This window comes from Pyrgilauda ruficollis, unplaced genomic scaffold, assembly GCF_017590135.1.
Source record: "Pyrgilauda ruficollis isolate IOZ18807 unplaced genomic scaffold, ASM1759013v1 scaffold181, whole genome shotgun sequence".
Classification (NCBI taxonomy): Eukaryota; Metazoa; Chordata; class Aves; order Passeriformes; family Passeridae; genus Pyrgilauda; species Pyrgilauda ruficollis.
Genome location: NW_024517096.1, coordinates 78047 through 96354, shown reverse-complemented (window position 1 = coordinate 96354; position 18308 = coordinate 78047). Strand labels below are relative to the sequence as shown.

The following is an 18308-nucleotide window of genomic DNA, read 5'->3' as shown; positions in this document are numbered from 1 at the left end:
GAAATAAAAGAAAAACGTGCTGGAAACTCACCTGGATACCCGCGGGGCAGGGGACAGCGGTGTCCCCGTGGGACGGCCACGGGGAGGCACTGGGGGGCACTGGGGGGCACTGGGAGGAACTGGGAGGAACTGGGAGCGAGGGAACAAGCGGAGTTTGGTGGCTCCGTGGTGGTGGGTGAGACATTCCCAGGTGGGACATTCCCATGTGACCATCCCATGTGACATTCCCATGTGGCATGTTCCCACATGGGACACTCCCATGTGACATTCCCATGTGGCATTCCCATGTAGGACATTCCCATGTAACAATCCCACGTGGGACACTCCCATGTGGGACATGCCCACGTGGCACGTTCCCACGTGGGACACTCCCATGCGACATTCCCGCGTGGCATCCCCACGTGGCATTCCCAGGCGGACACTGCCCTGCTCTCCCTGGCTCCCACGCGAGGGCAGGGACCGGAGCCGCGGCTGTCCCGGGAGGAGCGGGCTGGAGCTGCCGCAGCGGCGCTGCCCTCGCAGAGCCACGGGGCCCGCCTGGGGCCCGGAGCTTCTCTGCTGCTTTGGGACAGAATCCAACCCCGCCCTCGCGGGAACCACAGCGGGGTTCAGCTGGGGACACTGTGATCGTGGGACACCCCAGGACTCAAGGCTTTGGGAACACAGAGCCAGCACAACGCGCTCCTCACGCAAAGCCCTCGTCCTGCTCGTCACCAGCTGGGGACACGAGGGGAAGGGCAGCAGAGAGGGGCCTGCAGAGCCCTGGTCGTGCCAGGGATGGGCTTGGGAGATGTGGGGACCAGTCCCAGGGTCTGCAGGGCCACCTCCCACCCCGGACCTGCAGGGACTGTGGATGGGGCTTGGAGCCCTCCGTGGCAGGGGTTTGGAATGGGATGAGATTCCAGAGCCCTTCCAACCCAAACCATTCCAGGATTCCGTGCTGCCAGAGGAGGCTGGAGAAGGGAACTGAGCCCAGGGCCTGGTGGCTGTGCCCAGCTCCCCCCAGGAGCTTCTGCCCCGTGTTTTGGGCAGGGGCCACGACACTTGGAGTGACACTGGGACAAAATTTGGGAGGAACCACTGGTGCCAAGCTGCCAGAGGCGGGCAGAGGTAACCCCGGGGAATGGCTGACTCAGGCCCGGGATGTTCCATTCCTCAGCACAAACCCTGCCGAGCTGCCTGAGTCCCGTTCTGCTGCCACACGAAGCCAAACAAGTCTGACGGGGTTTGTGCGGGCAGACACAAACCCAGACTCATTTAGGCCCTTTGATTGTCACTTGTTTGACGGAGCAGCTGCCTTTGAGCCGAGCCACGCTCACAGCACAGCTCCTCTGACATCCCCAAGCTGGTCCCAGCCCCTCCCGCGGGATCAGGCCCTCTGCATTCCCCGGAGCTGCCTGGTTTAATAAACCCGAGCCTCTGCTGGGTTCAGCCCTGCTGATGGGCACCCCCTGCTAACGATGAGTGATCCCTGCAGGTGATGAGTGTGCAGGGAATCACCACAGGCACTCCCATCACGGGAAATCGGGAGCTGGCTCTTTCCCTAGGCAGACCCTGCTCAATCCCTGCGTTTCCTTGATGGCAGCAAAGCCCAGCCTCCTTCCATCCACTGGAAATTCCTTGCAGGTGACCCCAGCCCAGACACCAAACCTCGGCTCTGGGATCACCCACAAACCCAAACCACTGCTCCCTCCTCTCTGGGGTCTCACAGCAGAGCACAGCCTCCATCCCTTCCTCCTTCCCCTGCTCCAAACCAAAGCCTGGCGTGAGGAAGCTCTGAACAGAACCCACGGGGAGGGGGAAGGCTGCAGCCGACAGGCACCCAAGCCAGGAGCCCTCTCCCTGTCAGCTCCAGAGCTGGAGGAAGGCAGAGAGTGCTGGTCCTGCAGCTGAGCCCCTTTGGCCAGGGGGAATTTCATCCTCACAGGAGCCTTTCCCTGCTCCAACAGCCCCATGGGTGTGCTGCCAGGGGTACCTGCACCCCCAGCACCCCACAGCCCCATGGAAAGAGCCCATTCCAGGCTCCCAGCTGCTCCTCCAGGCCTGGGCACTGCCAGCATCTCTTCTCCCCATCCCTGGGCACTGCCAGCATCCCTTCTCCCCTTCCCTGGGCACTGCCAGCATCCCTTCTCCCCTTCCCTGGACACTGCCAGCATCCCTTCTCCCCTTCCCTGTGCTCCCCCCTCCCTGCTGCAGGAGTTATCTGCTCCCAGGGTGCTGCCAGTAGGACAGATGGCCATGGAAATGTCCCCAGGACAGCTGTCACCTCCTTGTGGTCTCCCCAGATCCCAGCTGGGGTGGGATCATCCTCTGGAACGTACATTCATCTCATCTAGTGCACTAAGGAGCTCCACTGGGCCCAGGCCAGCCGTCCTGGCCCTGGTGTGAACCCAGAAGAGCCCCAGGGCTGAGGGGGGCCCACTCTGGGTTTCCAGCAGTGTTTGGGACCAGGAGCTGTCCCAGAACAGCAGCTACGAGGGGCCTGGAGCTGGCCCCTCCTGCCCTGCTGCTGATGTGTAAATCCACAGCACCCAGCCCTTCTGTGCAATCACTCCTGATTTACACCACGGCCGGGCAGAACCAGGGCCCTGAGCTGCCCCACTGTGGCTCTGACTCCACACCTGGGGGCTCAGGCCTCCCAGTGCCAGGCATTGCAATAAATCCATCAAATACATTCTGTGTCAGTGGTGATTTGGTTTCCCTTTCCCCCACCCTCCCCAACCCCACAGGAAATTGGCATTTGAAGGGTAAGAGCCTGTGCCAGCCCAGCACCAGCACGGGGGATCCTGCAGGAGGGACATGGGTCCTGCAGGCACATCCTGCCTCTGGTTCTGCTGGTGGCCACGCTCCAAATGAACCCGAGGGAGTCCCTCAGGGTTGGATTTTGGGTGAATTTCTGTTGAGTTTTGTGAGATAAAACAAAGCCAAACTGTGGCCCCAAAGCCAGGGAGGGCAGGACTCGGTGCAGTGTGGGGGTGACTCAGCTCTCCTCTTTAACCACCCCGAAGGGGAGCCCCTGAAGGGACAGACAGACAGACAGATGTCCCCAGAGGGCAGTGTCCCCTCTGAAGGTGCAGTGTCACGGCCATCAGCTCAGCACAGCTGCCAGGACCTGGCTTTGGGTCCTCATCTGCACCAGCACAAGGCATTGGGCAGAGTTGGCTTTGCTGGGTGGAGGGGGTGGCAAAAATGGGGGAGAGAAGAGGAAGAGGAAAAGGAAGAGGAAGAGGAAGAGGAAGAGAAAGAGAAAGAGGAAGAGGAGGAAGAGGAAGAGAAGGGAGAAGGAGAAAAAAAAGGAGGAGAGGAGAGGAGAGGAGAGGAGGAATTCCAGTTGGAAGGGGGCTGCCATGATCCTTGTCCAACAGCCTGCCCAGCTGGGGATTGATCCAAACTTAAACCACATCCTGTCCTTAGACACCAGCTCAGCAAAGCGTGGCTTAGCCAACCACCTCAGAGGAGCAACCTCCCTGTCAGAGGGTGCTGGGTGGGACAAACCCCCCTCAGGGCTGTGCAGGGGAACAGAGCAGCTCCAGCATCACTTCTGCTCCGACACTCCACCTGTGGGCACCTTGGCTTTCCAGGATCTTGAAACCCAGGCCAAAGGCCCTGTGGAATTCCAAGGAGGGGGATCCAGGGCCAGCCAGTCTCGCAGTGAAGGGCAGGATGCCACCAGCAGTGTCTGCAGGAGGAGGAGGAGGAGGAGGAGGGACGGAGGGGCACAGCCCAGCCCTTCGCTGGGCACACGGACGTGGCAATTCCTCTTCAGCGCACGAGGGCTGGGGTGGGATGGGCAGGAAATCAATAGTGGGCATTGCCAATCCCCTGATCAATGACATCCACGGCCCCCTCGGTCTCTGCAGAGCTGGTGTTGTGCAGCAGCAGTGGGGACTGAGCTCCCAGGAACACGAGAGGTGCTGGGTGACGTCTGCGCCGTGCGGGCAGCTCCGACCACGTGAGCTCGCCCCTGAACTCCCTCCATGCAGTGCCAGTAATTCTGAGTTTTGTTAGCTAGTTCTAAAGTGGTTCGACGTGATTTTATTTGTTGTTAGTTGCTGCTCCTGTTGCTAAGTTAAAACTTTTAATATGAATCTTTTTGAGTGGTGTGAGGTGTCAGTTCTCTGCAGGTGTTAATTCACTCCCGGGCTGCCGGGAGCAGTTCCTATCACCGAGCTCTGTTATTTCATCTTCTTGTTGCTGTTTGCTTTCTCCCAGGGCTGGAGCTTCCCCTCTTCCCTCCCAGACCTCCTGGGCTGGGGTGCTCCTCTTGCCCTCACAACCCTTTGTTGTAGACCACAGTCTTACTGGTGGTGGCCATGGCGATCTCAGGCTCCAGCTGGGACGTCTCGATCTGCGGAGGCAAAGAGGAGCCGGATCAGAACCCAGACATGGATCAGCTGGAGAGCTGATCCGTGGGGAAGGAGGAGATGGGGACAATCCCACGGCAGTCACGCTGCTCCTGGAGTTTGGCGTGCCGCGCTCCAGGCCCCAGCCCCCCTGAGCTGGATGGGTTTGCAGCGCGCGGAACGCCGCACGTTCTGTGCCTGGCAGTGCTCAATGAATTATAGAGTGTCTGCGGCTCCAACGCATCCCACCAGCCCAGCTCCCCTTCCCTTCCTTCCCTTCCCTGCAGCTCGCAGCATCCAGAGCACAAAGCCGGACCTGGAAAAGCCCGCCAGGGAAGAGCCTCGCTGGGCTCCACCCTCAGGGCCAAACCCTTCCTGCCCCTTTCTCCCGCTCCAGGAAATCTCCATCCCTTCCCTAATTTTTTCCTTCCGCCAGCTCCTCCTGAAGCTTTCCCTTGCTCTGAAATCACTTGGAATCTCTGCATCCCTGGGAGGGATCCACTGCACTCCCAGTCCCCTCGGGAAGCAAAGAGCCCGCTCCCAGCCGGGCCAGGACACCTGGGAAAACCTGGAATTTTGGAAATCCTGTACACCGAACCCACGCTGGTGCTGACACAATGCGAGGAACCCACGTTAAAAATCGAAATGCTTTTGAAAATGTTTAACCTAGTTAGACAAATTAGCAAAAATTTGTGCAAAACAATTTAGGTATTTAAAATATTCAATGTTTTTAAAAACTGGAAAAACTGTTCTTAGCTTTCAGCTGCAAAAACCCAACAAAATATAACATCAAAGCAATCTTAACATGAGGTGCAACATAACCCTTCAGCAAAGCTGTTAAACAGCTACTGAAGCATCATGGGAAATAGCACTTCATTTATTCAAATGCACATATGTCAGGTTTTTGCACCATATGTCATTCCAAGCTATTTACAGTAATAATTAAATCTTAATCAACGTTTAACCTCTGTAAAATGTTTGAAGGGATCTAATCACCCTTCAGACTGCACTAATGAAGGAGAAATATATAAACATAAAAAGAAAATGATGCATAGATAGCACACCAGAAAGAACAGTAATTGCAAAATTGTATTTCTTTTAAATATAATCAGCAAATTATGTAAAGTAAAGCCAACGAGTATTTTAAGTGAAGACATCTTGGGTGTCAGAGGTGTGATCAGCTAATTTTGTACTGCTATCCATAACAGATGTAGCATATTTTCTTTTAGTGCCATTATTAGCAACTTCACCATTCCTTTCAGTGCTGCAGCACAAAGTGAAGCATTGTGCCGGGAGAGCACCGGGAAAGGTGCAGGAGATCCGGATCCCACGGATCCCTTTCGAGGGAGGATTAACTCTGCTCTGCCTGCCTCTGACGCAGCTTTTCCTCCCATTGTGTGGGGATTTTTTCTGCCAGGGACACACAGAAGAGCTCCGAGGTTTTTTTGGGGTGGGTGGGTTCAAGCACCGCGAGGAAAACGTCCAGGTGGGAAGTGGAGCCTGGGCTTCGGGGAATGGCTGGAGGGGGTGATGCCACACTGGTGCCAAGGTGGGGCTGGGTCACAGGGTGGATTGTGTCATCTCAGAGGGCTTTTCCAACCTCAGTGATCCTGCTTTGACACTAACTGCACCTGGAACTGGGTGGGTCAGCGCTGACCGTCCATGGGAAACGGGGCAGCTCAAACCCAACCGGCTCCTGGGGAGAAGAAGCCGAACGGAGAAGCCCCCCAGTCCCACCCTCTCCAATGGCCTGGAGAACTGGGAGCCCCAAGGAAGCCACAGCTGCCCCTGTGGAGCCCAGATCAGCGCTCAGACAGCCCCAGGGAGCGCCGGGGACGGGATGCGCAGCGCTGGAAGCGCGAGGCTGCGCGGGGGGACGCGCGCCGCGCTGGGAGAGGGAGGGAAGGAGGAAGGAGCAGTGCTGTGCTCACGCTCCCTTGGGACACAATTCAAGAAGCAGTGAGCACAATCCAAGCTGAACAGCAGGAAGAGTATCCTGGTGGGAAGAGCAAAATATCGCAGCCGACTGCTCGGGGAAGGTGTGGGGCGTCTGTGGTGGGAAGTTTTCAGCACAAATTACAGGGAACCCATCAGGAATCGTTTAGGCAGAGCTGAGCTTGTCTTGGTGGAAGGAAGAGATGAGATAATTGTTTGTAGATCCTTCCAGCTCCCATCCCCTGGTCCAGGGGGGAAACTGCTCCTTTCCTTAGGTGGGGAATGGGTTCTTCATCCACGGCAAGGCTCTGCAGGAGGGTCTGAGGTGGGCTCAGGGATGGAGGTGGGATAGGTCTGGTCACTGAGCAGAAGGATGTGGGAATTCCTGCCTAAGGTGGAAGTGCTCAAAAACCACATGGACGTGGCACCTGGGGACATGGTCAGTGGTGGCCTTGGCAGTGCTGGGGGAATGGCTGGACTGGATGGGCTCTGAGGGCTTTTCCATTTTAATGATTCCGTGGTTCTCATGCAGGATGGGCACCCAGCTGGGGACCCCTGTGACACCCCAGTCACAGACACTGGTTTGGAGCTGTGGCACCAAACCCAAGCACCTTCCTGAAGCCTGGGAAGATGCTGGAGAAACTGAGGGTGACTGGTTGAACTGCAGCCTCCTCTGCAGGTCTCCTTCTGGCTGACTTTAATCAAGAAGGGATTCAAATCTGCTCTAGAGCCTCAGGAGCTCCAAGGGGTGCATCTGCACCAAGGAAAAATGTACAGGAAATTGGGAAAGCTGCTCAGAAATCCATCAGGAGGAACCTGCTCCTCCCACCTGGAAATCAGATGGAGAAGAACAGGGAGATGGTGGTGGGTTACTGGTACCAAGACAACATTAAATCACAACCTTGTTGTGCACCAGTCTTTGACTCCCTTGCTGGTGTTTTTTGTCGGAAAGTGTAATTTCACTCATTTTGGGGTTTTACTGTTCCAGCTGTCCAGAATCCTGGACCTGCTCAGCCAGCTGGCCACGGAATTGTGACAGATGTGGACACCACAGTTCCTGGTCAAGATTTCGGTGTCCCAGCTGCCAAGACGACCCTGATCATGGTCGTGGCCATGCTGGGAACGCTGCTGTGAAGGAGCAGCAGCCTTGGAGGGTGTTCTGAGGAGCAGGTTGGGCCTGCACTGGTGGGACCTCTCCCACACAGGGCACTTTGTCCCTCAAACCAAGTGCCCACCATGGCACTGGGGTTGAATTATGTCCATCCTCTTCCTCCCAGCTCTATCTGTGCCAGGGCAAAGGAGGGATCCCCTTCCTGGCTTTGGGATGATGGCACCAGGGAAGGGCTTTCACCAACGAATCCAGCAGAAGCCCAGGAGGGACAGAAGTTCCCAACAGCACTGAGGGATCCAGGGTGGGAAGCACCACTCCCAGACAGTGCTACAAGGGGGTTGTTTGGGGCAAACCCCAGGATTTGGGGCTGATGGCTGCACTGACAGCTTGGTACCCAACATGGGAAGCTCCCCAATGAGGCCATGGGAGAAGCAGGAATTCCTTCAGGACCCTGTGAGGCCGCTGGAAGCTTTGCCATAGATCCAGGGAGATCTTCACTGGGGACACCACCAGGGTGCACCTCCCAGATCACCCAGAAACGTGGCTGGGATGAACCACAGCCCATCCCAGCCCCTGGAGCAGGTGAAGCCTGAGGATGCTCCTTTCCCTCTGGCAGACAGCCAAGAGCACAAGAGGAAAAAAGGGGAAAACCCCCAAAACTCAGTGCCCTGACCCTTATTAAACACCTGCTCACAGACCAGCATCGCTCAGGTGGCTCAGGCAGGATGGCAGCAACTCCAGCACCCGTGCCCCTGACCCGCTGCAATCCATCCCTCCCTGCCAGGGAACAAAGCTGGGAATCGCCTCCCGGGTACCCGCGGCTCTCCAGCTCTCTTCCCCCCATCCCTGCCTTGCAGTGGAAGCCTCTCTCCTCTCATCAGCTCCGACAAGGCTAATTGGGGTGATAAAGAACTGGCTCCGAGTGCTGGCGTGGGCTGGAGGAACAAATGGTGCGGTGGTCACAGCTGGTGCCGCGGAGCCGGCGCGGGAGCGGGCGCGGGGGGCTCGCGGCGCCCCAAAGCCGGCAGCGGCTGCCGCGGGGGGCTCGCGGGGGCTTCTGTGTGTTTTGCATGGCTGCTGACACGGGTGTAACGTGCAGGCGAGGCCGGTGAGGCAGCAGCAGGCAGAAAGCAGATGCTTTTTGTTTGGGGTTGATACTCATTTCTATCCCAGCTCGGGAAAAGGTGTAGAAAGGAATGTGCTCCGGAGAGTGCAGGGAGGGAGATAGGTCTAGGCTCGCTGCCAGGGATCCTGGAACGATATGGAAGGCAGCTAGGGGAGACAGGAGCAGATGGATTTGGCATACAGCTCATCACTCAGCCAAAAAAAAAAAAAAAAAAAAAAAATGATCCCTCAGGAATGAGACAAGGACAGCAGTGCTGGCCAAGGAGCCCCTCCTGGAATTGCTACAGACCTGCAGACAACTGAAGGTGACCTGAAGGTGAGAGAATTCAGGAAATACTCCAAAAACCTTTCGATTGTATCACAGAAAACATTTTTCAGAGCACCTCCTGCCTCTGGTTCCAGAGCCCCAGCAGCTGTGGAGCCCCAAGGCCTCTCTGTGTCCTGCTCCAAAGAATACCAGCCACCCCAGGGCTTTTCCTAAATCCACAATTCCAGCTCTTCATTTATCCATTTGCTGCCCTAAGGAACTCTCTCCTGCCAGAGATTTTCCTCCCATGCAATGTCCAAAGATTATCAGCTGAGCTTTGTTAAAACCGACAGACAAAACTCGTGGTTCTCCTCAGCAAGGCAGATTTTGAGAGTTATTAAGTTCAGGAAATTTCTTTTGTCATGGAATATTTGGCTGTTTTGGAATATTTGGCTGTTCTGGAATATTTGGTTGTTTTGGCTTTTGAGAGTTATTAAATTCGGGAGATTTTTTTTTTGTCCTGGAATATTTGGATGTTTTGGGATATTTGGCTGTTGTGGTTTTTGAAGGTTTTTCCATTCCAGGAGACTTTTTGTTTGCCAGGGATGCTTTGCAGGGACGTTCCTGCCCTCAGCTTAAATGGGAACAACCAATTGCCCCAAAGCAGAGCACATTTCAGGATTTTTGGGGCAGCTGTGGAATTGCAACTTCCCCCACTTCACTGGATTGGGCAGTGCTGGTTTCATGGCTGGATTTGATGATTTTAAAGGTCTTTTCCTGAAGCCTAAATGATCCTGTGGTTCTGTGGTTTGGTGGTGCTGCGTTAATGGTTGGACTTGATGACCTTAGAAGTCTTTTCCAACCCAATTTCATGGCTCTACAATCAAGGGTGGGAGTTTTTAATCTCACTTTTGGGCAATTACCACAGCACAGCTTCTCTGAGGAAAAACACTCAGCAAAGACCTCGACATTTAACGAGGGGGGAAGAAAGGAAATGTGGATTTGGGGAAAGGAAAAGGAAATCTGGAAATGTGGATTTGTGGCTGGAGCAGGAGCTGCCCTGGCCCGGGGTGTCTCTGGGATGAGTGATGACAACAGCCCTGGTGCCAGAGCAGCAGCTGGGATAACAACCCCACACCTGGGGCAGTGACCCTGCTCCCTGCGTGTCCCAGCCTGTCCTGGAGCAGCTCCAGCCCCTGGCCATCCGCAGTCCATCCCCCAGGAGCTCTCCTGCTCCCACAGGGACCCTGCTGGGGCCTCAGGGTGACATCAGGGACATCTGGCAGACACAAGGAACTGCTTCTTGCTGGTGCTGTTTGAAATCTGATGGTTTCTGAGCCTTTCTCTGGGGTTTTGGCAGGGTTTGGTTGACACTGAGCTCTCAGACCCTCAGCACCTGCAGCTTTATAAAAACTGGAAGGTCAATGCCCAGCATGGCATTGCAGAGCTGTGGGTTTGGGTCTCCTGGGAAAGCAGAGGGCTGCCCACAGCTCCAGAAACCTCAGGTGTTCAAACTAAACCACCAAACCCCCACCCAGATAAAAGCTTTGAGACCCTAAGATTTCAAAAAGCAAGATCAGAAAAACTTCCCTGTGTGTCTTCCAGAGAGAGGAGACACCCAAGGCCTTTGTGGGAGCTGAACCTTCTCCCCTCTGCTCTGGAGGTTTGCTCAGGTGGGAGGGGGTGGCATGGGTGCCCACGGGGTAAACCTGAGTTTACCACAATAAATTCATTTCCACAGCAGCTCCAGGAAGGTCTTAGGCTGGCACAGGAGCAGCTGTGGGGTGATCTCAGGGCTGGTACCCTCACCAGGCCAGGAGCTTCCTCAGGACAGGGCAGGAGAAACTTCTCCCTGGATTCCTGGAAGAGCCCTCACATTCCAGGAAGAAGATGTATTTTTTTAGGAACATCCAAGCTAGATATATATATTTTTTTAGGAACATCTGAGCCAGTGGATTGGTGGAAAAGCCACCAGCCCACTCCAAATATGGCCTTGAGAACTCCCAAAATTGCAGTTTGGTTATGATTCCTGATCCTTGCTGGAATGGAGAGCACCTACACAGACACCCAGAGTTTCTCCTTTCTTGGAAGAAAAAAAAAAAAAATCCTACTTTTGAATGTGGACGTTACTAAAAAGTTTCCATTTGGATGAAAATGAGCTCTTAGGTCCATTCCAGCAGGAATTCCTCTAGCAGAAATGTCAAGGAAGAAGGAATTTGTTGCTCTTTGCTGAAGACATCGACCCCTGAATTCTCCTGCTGTTCAGGAGGAAGAGCACGATGGAAGAACAGGATTTAGGGATGCCCTTGGTGCTTTAGGGAAGCTGAGCAAATTCCTCAGGATCCCAACCTCCAGCACATTTCCTTCTCTCACAGACCACCAGCCTCACTAGGAACAGGAAATTTAAAAAGCAATTACAGATAATTACATATGTGAGATGTGATTAATAAGGCATTCTCAGCCCTAAGCAGGCAAGTCTGGACAACTGATCCCCTTCCTTTGCATCCCGCACCTCTTGGGGCAGTCAGAACTGCTCCAGATGAGCCAAAACAACTCCAAATACACCAAAAAGGACAAATCCAACCCTGTGTGACAGGAGAGGGGCAGGGAAGATCTGGGGGTGCACCAGATAAAGAGGCCCCTGACCAAGAATGATGATGGTATTAAAGGTGTTTCTGACTAAATGATTCCTGTGCGAGGCCAGGAGTCAGACCCTTCATTCTTCATTTTTCATTCTTCATGGATCATTCCTCATTCCAGCTCAGGGTATTCCATGATTCCCAGCAAGTGGCTCAGGGTGGGCTGGCAGAAGAGGGGCAGGGACTCGGTTTTCAGGCCCAGAATAAAGCAGCAAAGCCAAGGAGAGCCCGGGAATGGCCAGGGCAGAGCAGGAATCCTGGGGGAAGTGCTGGGGAGGAGCCCCTCTGTTTACAGTAGGTGCTGCTGAAAGGTGTCCTGAAGAAAGACAGCAATTAACAGGCCTGCCAAAAAAAAAAAAAAATTGCTTCTTTCCACAAAGAGCCTTTTAAGTCTGTTTTTCGGGCCACTTTAAGGGTTAATGTTTAGCTGTTTATCCGGACTTGTCGGATGTCAGCTCTTTCTTTTGACTCCTAATGGCTTATAGCCATCAGGAGGTGAAGACTCCTCAAAAGAGCTGGTGTCAGGAATGTTTTTTTATGCCCACCAGCACCCACACACCTGCAGCAGCCTGTGCTTGCAGGGGGATAGTTTACATACTTGAACCTGTCTCCCAGGGCCAGGGGTGTAAACATGAAACCAGATCCTGTCTGACAGCACCCGCAGCCCCTGGGCGCTGCCGGGGGTCCCTGCTCCCGCAGCCACTGCTGACCACAAAGAGGGGCTCAGCTCAGCCCTGCTGCCCAGCACTGCTGCTCCACCTCGCATTCAGGGCCCTGGAAAAGGTTCAGCACCTCAGAGTGGCCAAACAAAGGAGGAGCAGCCATCAAAAAGCAGCTGGGTCACAAATCAAAGGCGACAGCGAGGGAAGGGGGAGCAGAGGCACAGCCCCCACAGCCATGGGGCTCTGCTCACTGCTGACCTTCCCTGGCCCCCAGGTGTCACCGAGCCCAGTAATCACCCAAACAGGCGGAGCAGGTGGAAATTGAGCCAGCCTGAGGTGGCCCAGGGGCTCCGAAGCAGTGGTGGTGGAGCCCCTGAAGGCCAGAGCTTTCCCTTTTCCCTTGGGAATGCCCCTGCATCCCTGGCAGTGCCCAAAACCAGGCTGGAGAGGGCTTGGAGCAGCCTGGGACAGTGGGAGGTGTCCCTGCCCATGGAACAAGGTGAGTTTTAAGGTGGCTTCCATGATTCCAGGATTTTAGGGAAGCATTTGCTGCCAGAAGTGACCGAGGTGTCCCAGCTCCAGAGCACTGGGGAGCGAGTAGGGAAATGCTTTGATTTTGAGATTTTGAGAAGGAAGTGGGGGTGGAAAGCCCCATGGAAACGGGAGATGTCGTGGTCCAGAAATGTCCTTTGCTTTGCCAAACTGGCTCCTTCTCTCCTGGTCAAGAGGAGTTTCAGCTGTGCCAGGACATGAATCCAAAGGGCACCACAGGGAAGAGCTTCCCAATGAGTTTGGGAAATGGGCATGGCCCTGGGACAAGGCAAGCGCTGCCTCTGTGGCGTCACCACCATGGATCTGCAGCTGGAATTCCACCAGGTGGAGCAGGCAGAAGGGAATTACCGGGACACAACACCTGCTCCATCCCAGAAGGAGAACATAAGCCAGCATCATCACGTGGTGGGAATGAGGAGTTACCCTACAAAAAGGAGAATCGGGGGGTCCTCCTGACTGGAATGTCCCAGTGTGCAGGTCTGGAATGTTTGGGTTGTGTGGTCTCTGCAGAAGCACCACCCAAAGCCATCCCTGAAGCAGGAAGGGGCTGGAGGCTGCTGGATCAGCAGCTCAGGACAAAGCACCACTGGAGGGGCAGGAGAGGACTGAGCCTGGCATCCTTTCCGTGCTCTTAGGGAATACCTTCACCCAGGAATGCTCTGGACTGCCTCAGGGAGTTTGGAGCACCTGAACCTGCCTCTGTCCCTGCCTTGAGTGCACCTGAGCTCCCCAAAAAGCTCTGCTGTCACACTGACCTGGAGTTTATCCCATGGAGGGTGGCCTGGCCTTGCAAGCTCCAAAGCAAACCCAGCTCCAGGTCTCTTCCTGTGGGTGGAGATGATGGCAGAGACTCCAGGGGGAGCAGGACTGGGGCAGATCCCTGCAGCAGATCCCTGCAGCCACGAGCCAGGCGTGGCTCCATCAGAACTGGGGGGTGACAGCTGTGCCCTACCTGTGACAGCTGTGCCCTTCACCTGTGACTCTGGCAGCAAATTCTGAGGAGATCTTTGCCCTCCAATGCTCACCTGAGGCCTGGACACCTGGAGCAGGGACACCTGAGTGCCCTCAGTGGGGGATTCTGCTCCTCTGATGTCAAAACTCAGCTGAGATAAATCCTATCAGCCTTGAGAGAGCCCAGGAAAAACCATCACAGCACAACTTCTGAACACTGGTGTATGGACAGATGACTCCTCAGCTAATTAAAGTTGAAAATGGTTTATTACAGTGCTGGACACAAGCTGAACCATTTCTAAAGGTATGTGCAACCTTTGAGAGTCTAAACTTTTTCTCTGTCTACTAATTTATTGCATATGCATTAAGTTTTGCAATAGGTTTATGTATATTTATTTCTTATTAGTCTTTGTGCAGAGAGCTCTCTGGTTGTCTGTCCATGTCCTGCACCTTTAGTTTTGGTTTAGTTCTTGTTTCAAGATTTAAGGAGCCTTTCTTATCTTCTAGCTTGGAATTTCACATTCATTTCACCTGATTCGAGGTAGTTTTGTGAGCTACAGGCTTCTGTGAGCACGAGCTTTTTACGAGCACAGCAAATTAACAGACTCTACAGACTAAACAATTCAAAGCAGCACACTTCACTTAAATCTGAAACTGATTCCTAACTTATTTCCCAACCCCATATCTCAACACCTGCAACAGGCCAGGCAGAATCTGCAGGAACCAGGAGCACCAGGATGGCACAGCCTGTGTCCATCCACTGGGACAAACTCTTCCCACCCAAAGGGAGCCTTCATCTTTGGGAGCTCCCCTGGCAGCAGACCCTCCAGGATCAGCTGGGAAGCCCAAACTGCCCCAGGGAGGATGGGGACAATCCTCCAGCCACGGCCAGTGCCCCAGGCTGTGCTCGGATCCTGCTGGGGTTGGAAGTACAGATGGAGTTTAGGACTTCCTGAGGCTTTATTTCCTATCAAAGATGGGCTGGGAGCTTCCACTGGAGCTCCGTGCAACCTAGGGGCCTGCTGTCCCCAGATGTCACCTCCTCTCCTGCCACCTCACCCTGCCAGGGGCAGCATGGTGCTCTGGAAGGGTCACTCATTGTCCAGCCTCTGGCAGGAATGAGTCCATCCTCACTGAGGAACTCCACAAACCTCATTTAGCACCACCACCCTTCATTTGAAGGCTGGAAAGGGGCTCAACACATTCCCAAATACCTCAGATTTTCCCTCAAGTCCTACTTGAGCCATGCCAGTGTTCAGCCACTCATTGTCATGTAAACCCTGGCGGTTCTGCTCCAATCAACCATTCCAGGGGCATTAAAGAACCCCCTGGGATCACCTCTTCATGTGAGGTTCACATGGAGAACAAAGACACTCCTGCCTTTGTCTACAAGGGAAAGGCAAGGAGATAAACCAGGAGATAAGGCAGGAGATAAACCAGAAGATGAGACAGAAGATAAATGAGAAGATAAGGCAGGAGATAAACCAGAAGATGAGACAGAAGATAAATGAGAAGATAAGACAGGAGATAAACCTGAAGATAAGGCAGGAGATAAACCTGAAGGTAAGACAGAAGATAAACCTGAAGATAAGACAGAAGATAAACCTGAAGATAAGACAGAAGATGATAAACCAGAGGATAAGGCAGGACATAAACCAGAAGACGAACCAGAAGATAAGGCAGGAGATAAACCAGAAGTTAAGGCAGGACATAAACCAGAAGACGATCCAGAAGATAAGGCAGGAGATAAACCAGAAGATAAGACAGGAGATAAACCAGAAGATAAGCTGGGTCAGCACTCAGGCGAGGAACCTCAGATGAACCTCTTGGTGCTCCCAGAGCAGGAGGAAATGATCTCTGAGGCACAGCTTGAATGCTCTGCAGTCTTTGGGAGACACTTCCCACTGAGCTCCCAGCCTCCTGCCAGCCCTCCAGGACCTCGTGCCACTTCTTTGCTGAGATGAGCTCCTTCCAAGCCCAGCCTCCATCCCAAGGGTTCCCAGGCTCCCAGGAAACCGTTCCCCAGCCCCAGAAGCAAAGCAGAACTTCTCACTTCTCAAACATTTTTCCCCATGGCAGCTGGCAAATCCCTTCCCTGGCTTCTCATCCAACTTGGACAAAATTACTGCAGAGAATCCCTCCTGCTCCCCTCCCCCCCGTGCAAAGCAATCCCAAGGGAGGGATGGTTCCGTGGGGACCCCCTGCTGGATTGCATCTGATTTCCCTCCTAAGTATGGAATGGGGAAGCGTCTCGAGGGCTATGGCTGTGACCTCCATACAGCTCTTTTGTCAAGTGCCATTTCATTAAAAAATCAGCCTTTTAACTGTGGACACATTTCAACCTCACCAAATCTGCTAATTATTGACAGTTGGTGAAGAGGAGATTTCACTTGTTCCTCCTGTTAAACTGCATCTAATTAGTAATTACTGGTTCACTGTCATCTTTACTGCAATAATCCCACTGCACATTGGCTCATTAACCTTTTGCTTTTCTAAAGCAGCCTGCCAACAAGATGAAGGCTAAAACAGATTGGAAAACAATAGCTCAGCCTTGGATTTTAGGCTGTTTATTCCCCTTGTCCTGGAGATCCAAAAGGAAGATTATTTTTAAGGAAAGGCTGAAATCAGCCTCGTTCTGGAAGATGCCTCCAAGTGGCATTGAGCATCACCCTAAAAGTACCCTTTGAACTTCCCCCAGGTGAGGGCAGGGGTGCTCAGGTGGTCGAAGGCTTCTGTGCCATTCTCCAGCTCCATTTCTCCCTTTCTGACCTGGCCCTGTCCAGCTCTGTCCCCCGGTCCCCGCGGGCAGGGGGTGACACCAGCTCCTGGTGGATCTGCTGGAGGAGCAGGGCCCACGGGGCAGAGAAGCAACCCCGTGGTTCTTTCTTCTGCTGCTACACTGAATTTCATTTGCACAAGTCCCATTTTCGGTTTGGAGCTGTCACAGCTGTTTCCATTGGCAGTGCATAGCTGAGTAGGAGTTGTCAGTGGGGATGCTGCGGGATTGGGAGAGGGAAGAGATTCCCCGGGGGGCATGGGAGGCAGTTGGAGGTTGTGGGCTAAATGCATTAACTACATGTTTCTCCTAAACTTAACAGCAGTGAATTACTCAATGCATATTGATGGGTTTAGGTAGCACAGTTAACACAATCCTGGGATGACAAGAACGTTTCTCAGCAGCTCCAGCGTGAGTATTCCCATGGATCCATGGTTTCATGGCTGATACGAGGGGTTTATTTTTATAATGTTCTCTTTAAAGCCATAATATCCAGAAACAAGCTGTGATTGTGGAGCACCGCTGCAGAAATCCAAGTGGAATTTCATCCCTGCCAAAGCCAGGGCTTGGATCTGGACCCAAAAAAGGCTCAGGGTGCATTAACCTTGCCAGCACGTGGAGGTTGCTCACCTCCACAGTTCCCTTTCCCTGACACTGTTTGCAGCCAGAGCTGAGCTCTGATTTCACTGGAGTTGTTGTAACACAGGAGTAACTCCAGAGCAGCTACAGCTGATGGGACGAGGTGGCTGCATTTACCCAGCAAATTCATTAAACCTATTGCAAGGCTTCAGTTCTGCTGGAAAACCAACTGTGAGTTTGAGCCCCGTCAGGAGAGGGGATCAAAGGTGGCCACGCAAACTCCTGGCCCACAACAAGCACTCCATGACACAGGAGTCTGTGACATCAGCCTCTGTGTTTGCTCCTGACTTACCAAAGGTTGTGAGTGTGTGAGCAAGGGCAGAACTTGGCTCACTCACAGCTCCTGCAGGGGTTGCTGCTCACAGCACTGCCCCGTTTTTGGAACAGAACACGTCTCTTACACCTTGCTGCTGGTTTGGTACAACAGCCTGGCCCTGTCCTGCTGTGCCCATCCCGAGGCCATGGGAAAAGCCAAGACATTCCCACAGAGATCAGTGCTTAAACACCTCTAAATTCCTTATCTGACAAGACAGAATTGTGGAATCATTCAGGTTGGGAAAGACTCCAAGGTCATCGAGCCCAACTGCTGAAGTTCAGGGTCTGGTGAGGAGTGCTCAAAAATTCACAGGCTTTGAGAAGAGCAAGGGAGAATCCAGGGGAATTTGTGGCATTTTGCTCCATCCTTGGAAGTGTCCAAGGCCAGGCTGGACACTGGGTCTTGGATCCACCCAGGATAGTGGGAGGTGTCCCTGAACATGGATGGGGTGGGAATGGGATGAGATTTAAGGTCACTTCCAATCCAAACCATTCCAGGATTCTGGAGCCCCTCTGCTCTGGAGAGCTGGGAATGTCCCCTTGGAGAAGGGAAGGCTCCAGGCAGAGCTCAGAGCCCCTGGCAGGGCCTGGAGGGGCTCCAGGAGAGCTGCAGAGGGACTGGGGACAAGGCCTGCAGGGACAGCACACAGGGAATGGCTCCCACTGGCAAAGGGCAGATTGGGCTGGGATCTTGGCAAGGAATTCCTGGCTGGGAGGGTGGGCAGGGGCTGGGCTGGAATTCCCAGAGCAGCTGGGGCTGCCCCTGGATCCCTGGCAGTGCCCAAGGCCAGGCTGGATCCACCTGGGACAGTGGGAGGTGTCCCTGCCATTTCAGGGGTGGCACTGGATGGAATTTAGGGTGTCTCCTGATCCAGACCATTCCAGGATTCTGTGGCTGATCAGCCCTGGCTGCCCGTGGAGCCCCTGAGCCCGTGGTGTGAGCAGATGTGGGATCCAGCTGTGCAGGGCTCTCTCTGTGTGTGGAGCAGAGCTGGATCCCAGCAGGCAGAGCC

At 54.0% G+C, this 18308-nt stretch overlaps 1 protein-coding gene across 1 annotated transcript in view; it reads right to left on the bottom strand.

Annotated features, from left to right (window-relative positions):
• Positions 1-3418: 3418 nt before the first annotated feature.
• Positions 3419-18308, bottom strand: part of SFXN5 (sideroflexin 5) — a gene marked incomplete at its 5' end in the record, with an annotated part of 91130 nt that continues 76240 nt past the window's right edge. The window contains one exon of the mRNA XM_041464604.1: positions 3419-4348. Coding sequence (XP_041320538.1) covers positions 4271-4348 — 78 coding nt within the window. The remainder of the gene's footprint in view (positions 4349-18308) is intronic.